General features: G+C 36.7%; 1 protein-coding gene across 1 annotated transcript in view; it reads left to right on the top strand.

Moving 5' to 3' along the window:
• LOC107087597 (opsin-5-like) overlaps window positions 1–15,374 on the top strand; it is an 86,602-nt gene that overhangs the window by 51,894 nt on the left and 19,334 nt on the right. Inside the window, exons 2-4 of the mRNA XM_015379258.1 lie at window positions 8,154–8,241; window positions 8,322–8,484; window positions 15,069–15,196. Coding sequence (XP_015234744.1) covers window positions 8,154–8,241; window positions 8,322–8,484; window positions 15,069–15,196 — 379 coding nt within the window. The remainder of the gene's footprint in view (window positions 1–8,153; window positions 8,242–8,321; window positions 8,485–15,068; window positions 15,197–15,374) is intronic.

Raw genomic sequence — 15,374 nt, forward strand, 5'->3', positions numbered from 1 at the left:
AATCAGTACTTCCACTTTTACCAGAGTATTTTTTAACACAAGTATCTGTACTTTTACTCAAGTACGGAAAGTGAGTACTTTTGCCATCTCTGTAGAACACTAACACACTTGCAAACCAGAAAACATTGACTCCACGCTGGCAAGTCTGTCCAGTCTTTCTCTCTCTGATATCATCAAGCCATAGTTGACCACACATCTGCCATTCTATTTTTCTTTTTTGTTTGTTTCTTTCTTCAGACCATTCTCCATAAATCCAAGAGATATCTGTGAGAAAATCCCTTTTAGGTCACTAAGGCTGGATGAGACCAGTCCACCTTGTACCATAAACCTGACCAGTTTTGGAATCCTTATGTGCTGAAGCTCAAATCGAGCCTAAAGTGAACTTCAGCAAGTCTTTCTCACTATGTTGCTTTGCATACACACTTATTTGTTACCATGCTATTGACTGACTCACTATCTGTGTTAGCAGGTTGTGTGTTGGCTTGTGAATATATATCACCTATTGGCATCAAAGGTGGTGGAAGTCTACCTGCTGGCCTGGTAGCTTTACATTTACACAATAATCTAAACAATTCCTTCTGGTATCAGTACTGCTTGTACTATTAATATGATGACTAACTCGATAAATGGTAGGTTCATTCAGAGGGCAGCAGTATCTGAGGAATATTGGAATAGTTAAATAAAAAGGAGTAAGAATTTATCCTTCCTTAAGATGTGTCTAAGCTACTGTGGGATGATGCTTCAGGCCTTGGATACTAAATGTAAAGAGAATTTGATACGGAAGTGAGGGGCTATTTTAAGAATTTGCTTAGCGTTGCAAACATGACAATCTTTTTTTGTATGCATATTTCCCATTTGAGTGTTTGAATAGACTTTGTTTTTGCTTTCTTTTTTTCTTCTACCACTGTTGAGGTCTATGTATTCATTCATTTATGTCTCTGTGATGTTTTTTTTTTCTTCTTTGTATATTTTGTCATCGTAATTGCTGTATGATTTTTACTGTTTCCTTGCCTTAAATAAGGACATCCATCTTAACATGATAAAATCTTTAGTGCTTATGTCTAAAAAAGGTATAAAAAAGTAAACTTCATACCTCTTCATTCTCAGACCTTAACATCAGCAATCATTCCAATGCCTGGTTAACCTAAAAGTCAATACTACTCAAAAAGTCCAACAAGTAAGCAAAAATAAAAAAATTTAATCTCAAATTTGTTAAATTGCCAAAATTTCATCATTAACATTTTTTGGGTAATGCACATCTACAAATGTGGTAATCAGGCTATAAAATTCTAGGATCAGTTGTTATAAGCTACTAAAATTATTGTGCTTTATACTAAGCTATATATGGTTACAAAGTTCTATGGCTATGATGTTCTCTTAATTTTTAAAATTAACTTTAGAGGCATTTTTATGCAATTTCTTTTAAGGTTATTCATGCTATGTATTGACAGTGACACCCATGACTCTTCACACTAGTTAAACCCTCCGGAGCATATCCAATGTAGTTCCCTGCAGGAGTAACTCATGTCCTTCTTCCTTTTCTGGATGAAGAGCTGTCTGTCCACTGATCTCATTCTGTCTTCCCATGAGGAGGTTGAAGGATGACTGATCTATGCTGATGTCAGAACATGACCTCTGGAATATGGAATAATCCTGTCCTACTTATTGACAAATCCAGTTTTTATTGGAAAGGACAGGCTTGGAATAGAGGAGCTCCATGACCTTAAGATGATCCACAATCTTTTCATGACTCAAAAAAAACCTAAATCTGTGGAAATTGCACCAAAGAATGAAATTTTTTTTTACTAAAATTAATATACTTGAATGCTATACTTTAGCATTTTCATAAAAAAATAATAGAAACTCACATTTCAAATTGCTTAGGGATATAAAAACAAAAGTCATAAAAAATTCTCAGAATTTTGATTTAAATATATATACGATTATATTAGTAACTAATATACTAGTAAAATTTCAAACATTTTTTCTTAAACTAAGGTTCTGTTTGATTAGTTTAAGAAGGTAATGTCTTTATTAGTTGTCTGTATTTGTTTTCACTTACTGCACACCTGTGAGATTCAGAGGTGTGTTTTCATGAAGCCACTCAGCCTAGAAAGCTAATTTCAGCTGCTTTTACCTGGGATCTCATTCCTTCGGTCATGATCTAGATTTTATGATCTTAGATTAGAGTAGGAATGTAGAACGACCTTTGCATCAAGATGTTTGCCTTTGGTTTTCAGCTCTCTCTTCACCTTAACAGCCTGGTTCACCATCCACATACTGTACTGTAACTGGGGCAGCCGCACTGATGCATCTGCCGATCACCCACTCAATTTCCCCATCACTCCTCCCATTCTCCAATTAACTTCTCCACTTGAGGGAGAAAGCAACACTACTGAGCCACAGCACTTCATGAAAGGAAATAGAACTCAGCCACATATTCAAATTTATTACTTGCAAACATCCAAATAAACCCCAACACCTGTCTGACAGGAAAACTGCTCACCAAAGTTACTGGAACAAAAGCATATCAATTAACATTTTAAATTAACACTGGAATTAATCCACAATATATGATGATCTCTTTAACACCCAGCCAAAGATCAGGACCTTTATAGGCCAGTATAACATGTCAACGATCCTTTCAAGAGATTAACTTAGATTCATTTTCTATTTAAGACAGCGCTTAAGGAGTATAACAAAGTTGCTTGTTAAGTTACTAAGGGATGTGCGTAATCATTGGAAAAAGATGTATTTAGAATCAAATGACAGTTCACAATGATAAGGTTTGGAAATATTTAGCAAATTAACTGTAACTCACTTTTTATGATCAATCTTTCTTTTAGCTACATAGTTATCAGTTCTGCTGAAAAATCTCTCAAGCAGAAGTAGTGAAAAAGTTGGCATATATGCCAGCTGCGTTCATAGACGATTATGACACTCTTTCAACTAGCCAACACCCGTCACATGGTTGATGGAGCTCTTAACAGTTTAGGCAGTTTCTGGTGGAGGAGAATACAAAGAAACAACTTTTTTTTTTTTTTTTCATTTTTCCAGCAATTCTTTTGGGGATTCATTAGCATTTAATCTGCACTGATTACTTACCAGACTGTGTATTTTACAAGAAGCAGCAGGGAGATTTATTGTTGTTCTAAATTTTATATAGGAATTAGATAGCAAACTTAGATTGCATAATACCTCGAGGATGCAGATCAAATTTCTTAATAAAAAATACGTTTCTGCAACATACTGATCAATTAAAGCAAGCCTGAAGTAGTTTATAATAATGTTGTGCGGATCAAAAAAAGAACAGACGTTACCCATATTAAAACCCTTTCTGATGTTCTCTAATTGATAGCAACAGAATATTGTCCTCCCAAACATTTAAAGATGCCAATGGCTCAGAGCTCTGCTCTACATCCTTCATGCCATATTAATAGTGCTGGGACGTTTCCTTATTGCCCTCTAGCACCTCATGTATAGCAGGTGTCATTCAGTCTGTCTGCAGACTGCAGAACTGATCTAAATTATTTTAAAGGGGTTTTAAATGAGTTAGAGAAAAATATAGGGCTGAAGATGCCTTAAGTCGGGTCCCAGAGGGAATTCCTCCTTTCTATAGAAGGTAATTAATGTAACTTAATTTTTTTCTTTCATGTAAACTGAGTATATTTATCTATAACCCGCAAATTGTGCATCTTGCCTGATAATTATAAAATAGTAATTCACTGATTAAAATGTAAAAAACTGTAGAAAAAACGTTTCTGGTAAAAATCGCATTAGATGATGAAATATAATTTGTTGAATCTGAGAAAAGAATCTAATTACCAACAGTTTTATCATACATTACAGTGTTTTCTACAGGGTAAGAACTTATCTGTGGAGTTGGCACTACAAAGTGATTTTGTTGCATGCTGCTTGAAGCAGGTTCACAATAAACTACACTAAAGAATTATAAATGCTATTTTTTACAGAAACATTGAAGATCAACATAATTCAAAAATGATATATATTTGCTTGAGAAAAAGTAATAATGAGACTTAACAACTTTTTTTTTAATTAATGAATGATCCTAAGATAATCAGCTGTAAAACTATTTTAAAAAGCTTACAGTTGTTGACTGAAACCCTACTTCAGAAAACTGAACTGTGAAGTAAATCTTTAGAGCTTAGCCTTTTTAGGTAATCTTAACTGTTTTCAAACTGAGAATCTGGGAATTGAAAGAGAGGACGAAGATTAATGGGGAAGAACTCTTCAAATACTGCTCTTTTCTCAAATATATATTTACTGGAAAACTCACCAATGATTCTTGTTTTAACAGTAGCCTAACTATCTTTAGGGTATTCACTGATCCGTGTGCACTGGTTAGAATGTTTTCAGTTCTACTTTATTGTTCCTTTGTCCCATTTTCCTTGTGGCTAATCTCTATCATTCTGCCTTCAATTCTTTGCTTTTGACAGTTTCAGTTATGAATTTTTTCTTGTCCCTCACAAATCCTCTATTTGTTACAGACTCAAATACTTTTTACAACATCCCCAATTCCCTTAACTCCTGACTGGCAATATTCCCCCTTGCCCAAAGATCCATTCAAATGACAGCAGGGCTTAAGTTGTCACTGATGTCCTCTAAAATGATTAGTTACAATCCTACTATTCAGCACTGGGCTGACAGGCATTTTATGACTTTCAACTTCTCTTTGTGGAATCTTTACCCTTTGAACCCATGAATTACATGAATTATCTCTTATCCTGCCTTACTGCTCTACCTCACTCTTTTTAAGAGTGTCTCTCTCTCTAGACTTTACCCTCTCTCACTGTTAATCCGAGTATTCCCTTTGTAGAACTGACTGTGAAGGGAGAGATGAACTGAGGGCATGTGGTCAACAAGCAGGCAAGATCACAGATAAAGTATTTAATCTGTGATTTAGTCTGTTTAGTGTTTAGTCCGTTAACCTTTAGCTATAAATCAACAAAATTGTAGTGGAAAAGGCTTCATAGCTATGGATTGAGAATAAAAGTAGTGCAGTCAATAAAAGTCAAAATTAAAATACAAAAATGTCACTTTATATTTTAGCCATGTCCCATTTAATAATGTCTTAAATCAAAAATGGCAGTTTTAAGCGATTTCCTGCTTGCATCAAGAGGAAAGCTACACCCTGAACAGCCTAAATTAGAAGGTTGAGTAGTCATTCAGTTCAATTCAGTTCAAACATATCTTATTTAATCCAAAGGAAACTATGTGTTGCAGTATTTTTTCCTTTCAGAGTTGTTGCAGATGTTAATAGCTGTAGACAGGAAGGATCCCCTGTAGCGTTCTTGCACCAGATCTAGAGAACAAACTGAAAACACCTTTGTACATAATCTTCATCATATTATGAAGAACCCTTCTTTGTAAAATTGTTTCAAGAGGTTCTAGAGGTGTTTAGATCTAGTCTTTTTTGTCAGCTTGTTGAGATTCTTTAAGTCTTTTTGCATAAGAAAATATATGCTCTTCATATGAGCGATTAAACCCATATGCATTTCTGGACAGCAGGAGGAAACTGCAGTGCTTGCAATAGGAAAAACCTATGAATGCAAGCTCTGTGTAGAAAATCCTCAGCAGAGGTTTGAACAGCAATATTGCTGATAATTTTGCTGCATAAATATTCTTTAATTTAATATTTGTTTTGTTTTATTTGAAAAAAACAAAAAACAAACTCAAGGCTGAAGGTGTTGTCCTGAAAGCACTTTGGAAAAAAAAGGTTTTGCTTCGTAATATATGAAACACTGACATTCACTGATAGGAGAAATACATGCTGTTAGATAATTGTTTATTATTCTTATCTTGTGTTCTTCATAACTCTTACTGATCTCTATGAATGTGAACGCTTGATCTTGAAGTGAATGAGACAGCTCATGACAAATAAAAAAAATAAAAAAAACCTCTTCACCCCTAATAACCTTAGAAGTGAAATGCTTTTTTTTTTACAGATGTTGGATTAAAATTTTGAAAAAGTACGAAGTATTGAAATCCCAGAAACTAACGCATCTTCTCCACATTTAACTTTCAATAATACCAGCGATAAACACCTGCTAACAGGTTAAAACGCTTATCCAGACCAGTGAGCTCTGATTAATCTCACTGCCTTTATTTCAACAAAGTATTCAGGCACTTGAAATCTGGGTTATTTTCACATTTAAATGATTATACTCATAGTAATTGAATTGCAGATGTAAAAATTGCATAAATGAACCTTTCTCTAGAAAATCCCTTTAACATTCATGCAGATAAGTGTCAAAGAAGACAAAAGTGTCATTTTGATCAATAATGAAAGGGGATGATGAGTTATCCCAAGCCCCTAAGTTATTTTCACAAAGCACAAAAGGCAAGAAATTAAGATATTTTGTGCATATGAGTTATACATTCTATAGTTGTGTGAGGATATATTTTCCCAAGTAAAATACAAAACAAAAAAACAATTGTGTATTATAACTTATTGCATCGAGAAGCTGGTGTAAAGCTGAGACTTCTGCAGGTAGAAGTGTGCTGTTCATACAGAGACCCCAGAATGGAGATGGAAAGGAATGACACTGATGAGTAACCAAGATGATCAATCAGCCATCTGCTTAGAAGGCTTTCCTTTGTCACTAAGATCAGCAGAGAATGATAGCCATAGATTAGTAATGTAGTTTCCAGGCTAAAGGTTTGTCACAAGTAAATCCAACTCTGTAGCTCTACCTTGGGTCACTGTACTGCTTAAAACCCAAGTTGGTGGGGCAAATTGATTTGAAATTGATCCCATGTGTTATTAGTATGGAACTGAATGGCAGCAAATGCATACAAAGACCAGGGACCATAAAACTGAGACTTGTGGGACCCTGTAGGATAACGAAGCACCAGACAATTCAGCGTTACAAATTTCGATGCAGAAAGGTCATTTAGTCAGATACCATCTCTTCCAGTCGTGAACAGCATGCTGGATACCGACTAATTGATTTAGATTTGCTATCAAGATATGATGGTCAACAGTGTCAAAAATATTTGTTAGATCAAGCAGAACCAAATAGGTATAGTGACCAGAATCACATGCAAGGAGAGTATCATAGTAAGCAAGTCTCATAGTAATAATGAGTCTGTACCTTAAACCCAGACTTAATTGTTTAAAGGAGGTCAGTTTCATCCAGATGTTTTAGCTGAGAGAAAACTTTTTCCAAGACTTTTACTTTCGAAACAATTGGTTGCTTAGAAATAGGGCTATAATAGGATAACATATAGAGTGATTTAGTCCTGGTTTCTTCATTAGAAGTGTAAATACTGTTTACGTTTAGTAAGGACCGAACCAGAACTGAGGATGAAATTTAACAATGGTAAAAACAATTCATAAAATACAAGAAAAAAAATCCTTAAAGAATCATGAATGGAGAGAATCCAATGTAGAACCTGGAGGTTTCTGATCTGTTGACACAACCTTTAGAAAAGAGTGAATTGCAGGCTCAAACCATCTAAAAACACAGATCAAAGAGCTGCAACCAAAGGATCAGCGTTAGGAGGTGTGATTAGAGCCGTTGTGATGGACACCTCTTCAATTAAATATTAAAAAAGTTATAGCAAGTCTCAACTTTTTCCAAACACGAGACAAAGGGAGGGTTAGAATGAGTCAATTATGTTGAACAGAATGAAAAGATTATGTCTGTTTTCCAGAAAAGTTTTTTTTTTCGGTAATAATGCTAGCACTCCTTCATGATATAATGTAACCCATGCATTGTCGCTAAATGCATTGTGGCTTGTTGTGGATTGTCAATGGTAAAATAAGTATGTTTTGCTATAGTAAGACAGTTTTGTTAAGGTCTCTTTGGCTCTTTAAACATTTTTTTTCTCCCAGTACCTTGGTGGAAATAATTATTTTAGATGGTCATCAGTAACTGTTAAATCAGCTGACACTGGTTTGCACATCAGGGATCCTTTGTAAATACTGACAGAATACAATATTTTTGGTTTTTGGCTTTGCCCTTCCTGTTTCCTTTTTTTTCCCATACATTACCTATCTGATGTAAAATTCCAAATTGGATTGTTTGGATTTGAGGATTGTTTGGGTTGTTGCTGACAAAATTGGCAGATTCATATTGCAATAGATTTTATATACTCTAATTTCCTGTACTCTTTTTCTTTCACTTAAGATGGGAAATGCCTCTGAAATATTTCTGTTCGTGTCCAGAATATCGAAAGACAATGACTTCATCATGGGAACACTCTACACGATTTTTGGTAGGTCAATTAAATGTTGCATGCTTGATTATTTTATGTCAGGTGGCTCCTACTTGCTATTTTACCTCTCTGTTTTCCAGGTATATTGTCCATTCTGGGGAATGGGATCCTGCTGTTTGTGGCCTATAGAAAGAAGTCCTCCCTAAAGCCAGCAGAGTTCTTTGTCGTAAATCTGGCAATCAGTGATTTAAGCATGACTACAACTCTTTTTCCACTGGCCATTCCTTCAGCCTATGCTCACATGTGAGTTTTATTATCCGAATTGGACAATATTTTTCAAGACATGTTTGTTTTATTATTACCGGTATTATATATGCCTTTAAACATAGCACACCCATGTCTAATAGGATTGATTTCTAAACACTGGGCAGCCCATTCCAGAAGCTATATTCTAGCATATCCTACCATTTTTTAAACCTTTATTTTGGATCTTAATCTTACTGAGAAATCAAGGTGTCATATACACATTTCAATGGACCTGCTGTTGATCTGAAATTAAGTTAAAAATTTGGCAGCAGAACCCATTTTCCATTATTCTACCTACTCTGTGGAATGTAACGGTACCACTGGGAGTCAAATTGACTCTAAGTATATTGCTTCCATCAACATGCCTGTCAGTTTATTCATATTTAAAAGCCTTACCTTGGTTTCTCATTATATTCTCCTTGTCAGTGAATTCAGTTTACCCTATATTTGTCTCGTCTGAGGTTAGAACATTTTTTTAAGACTACATAGCTTCTCCTATTGGAAGGGAGTTTGGAGTTTTCTCTAAGCAACCCACCTGAGTTCAGCATCGAGGTACATGGACCACTCAGTTATTCAAGTCTTTGTGAAGTCTATACTTAATTTTGGCTAATAAAGTGTATTTTTTGTTGAGACCAAGCAAAACTGTCTTATCTTAAAGCTTTCCAAGTTTATATTAAGAATTAAAAATGAAAAATAAAAATTTACTAAAAAAGCCTTAATGTCTAGTATGGAGCTTGATTTTTAAATCTGCTTTAAATCATGCATGAATCACTTAAATTTCAAAACAAAATTCAAAGACAGCTTAAGATTTCTGCTTTTCAATTTTCATCTTGGGGTGTTTATCTGATTTTTTTTTTTCTTTTTAGAAACTGCCCCAGCCCATATATAAAAAATATGGTCAAAGACAGAATAACCTTTTGGAGTATTTGTTCTTTAATATCATCAGTCAACCAATTTCTATAGCGCTTTTTAAAAACGCATTGGGGGAAAGTGCTGTACTTTGCAAGAAGGATGGGTGAAAATATTTTAAAAATAGATATAAAAGCCAGGTTCACAGTGGGCATATTTTAAAATGCCATACAAAACAAAATCACCGTGTGTCAAAAGCCAAGGATTAAAATCAGGAGAAGAGGAGGCCTTTAAGACACTTAACGTTAAATTGTTCCATAATTTAGAGCAAATGCTCTGGAAGCTCTGAGCTTCAGCCTAGTTTTAGTTTTGTCAGCATCAGTCAATCAGCTTATCTAAGAGATCAGAGTGAGCAGTTGCAATGACGCAGCTAGGAAAAAAGTGGTCAAGCAAGTTTGTTGTAACATTGAAAAACAAATAGAAGCTTAAAATTAGTTCTGCAGTGCACAAGGAGCAAGTGGTGGTGGGGGAGGGGCACTACGTGTCCACTAGTCTGGGATAGTAAGCGAGCAGCAGAGCTTTGCAGAAGCTGCAGACAAGCAATCATATCATATCCATTTTTTAGAATCAGATATATCGCCAAGTAGGAATATGATTTGGATTTATTGGTGCAAACAAATTCAATATATATACAGAATACAAAATCTGAAGCATTAGAAAATATAAAACATACAATATACAAGATACAATATATATCTAAAATAGCTATATACTATATACACACTAGACTGTGCGTTAATGTAACACAGTTGGTCTGGAGATGCTACAATGGTGTAGCTTGTAGGTCTTAAACGGGGGTGCAGGAGAGGCAGTGTCAGTGCCATGGGGCTGTCTGGGCCTTGTTGATAAGGCTGGTAGCGGATGGGAAGAAACTGTTCTTGTGGCCAGAGGTTTTGGTCCTGATGGTTTGTGGCTGGGGTGTGAGGGATCAGCCACAATCTTCCATGCATGCCTCAGAGTCCTGGAGGCGTACAGATCCTGGAGAGATAGAAGATTGCAGCCATTCACCTTCTCTGCAGACTGGATGACCGCAGTCTGCCCTTGTCCTTGGCGTTGGCATCAGCCTACCAGATGATGATGGAAGAGGTGAGGATGGACTCAATGAGGGAGGAGTAGAACTGCACCATCATTTTCCTTGGCAGGTGGAAATTTTTCCACCTCTGCTGGGCTTTCTTTGTGAGGGATTTGAGGTTCAGTTAAGGTCCTGTGAGATGATAGTTCCCATGAAGCAAAAAAACTCCACAGTGTAAATTGTGGAATCACAGAGGGTGATGGGGATAGCTGGGGCTGAGTTCTTCCTGAAGTCCACAACAAACTCCACTGAGTCAACCTACCACCTGTCGGTTGACTCGTCACCATCAGAGATAAGTCGGATGAGAGTGGTGTCATCTGCGAACCTCAGAAGCTTGACAAACTGATAACTAGAGGTGCAGCTGCTGGTGTACAAGGAGAAGAGCAGAAGATAAAGAACACAGCCCTGGGGGGTACCATAGTTGATGATCTGTTAGTCGGAGACATGTTTTCCCAGTTTAANTGCAAACAAATTCAATATATATACAGAATACAAAATCTGAAGCATTAGAAAATATAAAACATACAATATACAAGATACAATATATATCTAAAATAGCTATATACTATATACACACTAGACTGTGCGTTAATGTAACACAGTTGGTCTGGAGATGCTACAATGGTGTAGCTTGTAGGTCTTAAACGGGGGTGCAGGAGAGGCAGTGTCAGTGCCATGGGGCTGTCTGGGCCTTGTTGATAAGGCTGGTAGCGGATGGGAAGAAACTGTTCTTGTGGCCAGAGGTTTTGGTCCTGATGGTTTGTGGCTGGGGTGTGAGGGATCAGCCACAATCTTCCATGCATGCCTCAGAGTCCTGGAGGCGTACAGATCCTGGAGAGATAGAAGATTGCAGCCATTCACCTTCTCTGCAGACTGGATGACCGCAGTCTGCCCTTGTCCTTGGCGGTGGCATCAGCCTACCAGATGATGATGGAAGAGGTGAGGATGGACTCAATGAGGGAGGAGTAGAACTGCACCATCATTTTCCTTGGCAGGTGGAAATTTTTCAACCTCTGCTGGGCTTTCTTTGTGAGGGATTTGAGGTTCAGTTAAGGTCCTGTGAGATGATAGTTCCCATGAAGCAAAAAAACTCCACAGTGTAAATTGTGGAATCACAGAGGGTGATGGGGATAGCTGGGGCTGAGTTCTTCCTGAAGTCCACAACAAACTCCACTGAGTCAACCTACCACCTGTCGGTTGACTCGTCACCATCAGAGATAAGTCGGATGAGAGTGGTGTCATCTGCGAACCTCAGAAGCTTGACAAACTGATAACTAGAGGTGCAGCTGCTGGTGTACAAGGAGAAGAGCAGAAGATAAAGAACACAGCCCTGGGGGGTACCATAGTTGATGATCTGTTAGTCGGAGACATGTTTTCCCAGTTTAACGTGCTGCTTCCTGCCAGACAGGAAGTCTGTAATCAAACTGCAGGAGGAGTCAGGCACATTCAGCTTGGAGAGCTTCTCCTGAAGCAGAGCTGGGATGATTTTATTGAAGACAGAGGTGAAATCCACAAACAGGATCCTGGCGTAGTTACCTGTGGAGTCCAGGGGGTCCTGTGGTGTCCAGCTGTTGGAGAATGTACGTAGTGAAGGGCAAAGTTGACAGGGACACCTGCAGACCTGTTGGCTCTGTAGGCAAACTGTAGGGGGTCCTGGGGGAGTCAGTGGTGTTAAAGTACAAAGCACTCAAAGGACTTCATAACCCCAGAGGCAAAGGCGACTGGTCTAAAGTCATTAAATCCTCTGGACCTTGGCTTGTTTGGAACAGGGATAATAGTTGAGGATTTGAAGCAGGTTGGTACTTTATATTTCACCAGTGAGGTGTTGAAAATTTATCTGAAGAAGGCAGGATCCAGCTGATGGTATCGCAAACAAGCTGCGGTGCAGGGCTGCCCAGAGTGTCCTAGATGCAGCAACCTCAGTGAGCAGGCAGGAATCCGATCCAGGTAGGGATTCAGATCAGACAGGAACAGTTCCGGAGTCCAAGAGTCTGCAGCCTGGACAGGAGTTCCACAGGAAAAGACAGATCCAGGGTTCCAGGAATCCACAGAGAGAGAAGGCAATTTCAGAGTTCCATGAGTCCAGCAGCGATCTCAGGTAAACATGCAAAGATGCAGACAGGCAGGCTCAGTGGTTGCGGGACAGAGACAAGACATGGTACCAGGAAATCTGCAGAACTTTAAACTGGTCTCCACCTAGAAGCCAGGACAAGATCCGGAGAAAAAACTAAAACCCTTTTTAACCCACTGGCCTATTGGGACTGGAACATGAACTCTGTAAATATCCAAAAACCCATGCAAGCTTGAAGCAAGTTTACAACAACTACTGTCCCCGATAGCTGGGCTGAGCCGAATATAAAGTAAGAGACGCAGGTGAATAAGATGAATGATGATTAAGAACCGAGCAGAGTTAAGCAGGTAAATGAAGTGAACAATTAAGGTCAACTATCAGGGCAGATCATGACAGATATGACTTTTCTTTGCCCTATTTGTTAAGTTTCTCAGCTCATCTTGTATGCAGATCTTTTTCCACATTATTTTAGTCACAGATAAATTGATTCTAGCTTTTGGCACTATCACAAGGCTTAATTGGCTGTTTTCAATGGACTGCTCCTACCTCTTCAAAATAAAACTGACATCTTCCTGACCCCGTGCTTCTGTCAAGGAGAATAACTGCAGATTTCATTTTGGATATTTTTACAGATTTTGCCAAATGTTTTTATATATTAAAAAATTGTTAACTAACTTAACATTTGAACTGCTCAGAATGAATTTGTATTATTAGAGTAATTTTTAATTTGCAACACAGGAAATTGAAACAGTATCAAATAACTTAAGATGAAATGTTTTTGCTTTGAAAATGTATTTTGCTGTATTGAAAATACATTTTGCTCCCTTTTACCTTTTATTCACATTCAGTTTAAAAATGTAGCATCTTTGTGTTAGGCAACCAAGTCATTTAGCCACAAAGTAGTCAAACACAAATTCACCAATTTATTGTTTACAACTCATTTTACAACATTTTGTGTTGAAGCCAAGGAGCTCATTGTACACAATCTTGGTAGAAATCACTATCAATGTGGAAAAAAAATATGCATGAGAAATGTAAGGGTAAAGCAGAAGGTTTTGGGCTTACTGTAAAGGGGCATTCACACCAAATGTGAATTTGGTAGCTAATGCAAATGATTCCCATGTTATCTCTATGTAGAGGGAAAAGGTTGCAAATTTATGGAGGCGAATGGCACAATTTTGATGAACTTGGTGACATTTGATTGCTGCTTCACTTCCAAATGAAGTTGAAACAAAAATCTGAGGTTTTGTTTACCTTTGCATTGCGATTAAATGATCAATTAAATGATTAATAAGAAGCACTAGATTTCTGAAATCATAAACTAATTCCCACTATTTTGAAGTGTGTGGTGGGATAAGTGAGCCAAGACACTTAACTACAATGTATTTATGTTAACAGAAACATCCTGGCTTTATAAACTGTGGAAAAACCTTGAATATTTGAGTTTTTTTCTCCTGAAGAAATGTTATTCTTTTTGATGTAGAAAAAACTGTTTTTTAATTAACATATTGTTGATATTTTGTCATGTTCATACACTGAACTGTACGGTTACTCACTAGGTAACAGCTATTTAGCATGCATTCAAACTTTAGGTGAACTCAATTAACCCTATTCTTTACTATTACTTTCATCTTAATTGAAAATTAACATTAGTAAAAAAAAAAAAAAACTAATAAAACCATTGATCCATTCTGTATATTTCTTTTCATTATTATTGTTTGTTTTTTTTCTTTGAAAAATAGGTACCAAAATGATAAAAAAAAAATTAAAAAAAGCCCTGGTAATAGAATTGAGAAACAGTGTGTCTCCAGTTGCAAAGTAAAAAGTAACCATCTCCCTACTGCTCAACACCGTACTGCATTATATTTCCTCCAGCAGACTATAATTCTAACAAATTAAAATATTATTAATATTATTATTATTATTATCATTATTATTATCATCAAGATTACAAGAAGAACAATAAGCATAATAACTATAAATATAGGTATACTGTAAAAGGGAAAGACCTTAGACAAAAAGGACAGTGTGCTTATATTTTCAGAGAAAGATCTTATAAAATTATCATAATGAAACATTTATCATTGTGATTCACTGGCAATCATAAAGTCAAGTGCTAGGTACTAAAAGTGTCTCTTCAAAGAATGTTCCCAAAAGTTCCATTATCATGACCTGTTTGCTATGATGACCCAACATCACAGGTGTGTTTTTTTTTTTTTTTTTTTACATTTCAGAGGAATTGAAATCTACTTAATTGTTCCTCAATTTATTTAATGACCATCTCTGTCATCTTATTCTGATCTTAGAAAGATCTTTGGCATGTTAGCCTTAGCTGTCAATTAGACCCCTTTTAAGTCAAAACACATCACTGTCTGCCCGTTGTCTCTTGTTTCCGAACCAGAATGCCAATTAATATATGACCTGTCACACTAGCATATAGATTAAGATGTTTTATTGGCTTGCACAGACAAATTTATTTGAGCAAAATGTCACTCATAAATGTTCTTTTCTGTCTTTCTTTCTGTTCAGGTGGTTATTCAACCTGACAACATGCACTGCATATGCCTTTTGTGGGGTTCTGTTTGGCCTCTGTAGTCTGTCCAACCTCACGGTGCTCTCTTGTGTTTGCTGGCTCAAGGTCTGCTGTCCAAACTATGGTAAGAAAAACATTTTTTACACCTTTATATACTTCATGCTTATGTAAAGGAAAACCTCACAACAAGAATAGAATACAAAGTTTGATACTTAAAAGGTTTCAAGAGATAACAGTAAATGAAAGTTATTTTTTCTCTAAAAAGAGTAAACCCATTAAACAAATACATATCTGACTTTTAA

This window comes from Cyprinodon variegatus, unplaced genomic scaffold (genome assembly GCF_000732505.1).
Source record: "Cyprinodon variegatus isolate N-32 unplaced genomic scaffold, C_variegatus-1.0 Scaffold188, whole genome shotgun sequence".
Classification (NCBI taxonomy): domain Eukaryota; kingdom Metazoa; phylum Chordata; class Actinopteri; order Cyprinodontiformes; family Cyprinodontidae; genus Cyprinodon; species Cyprinodon variegatus.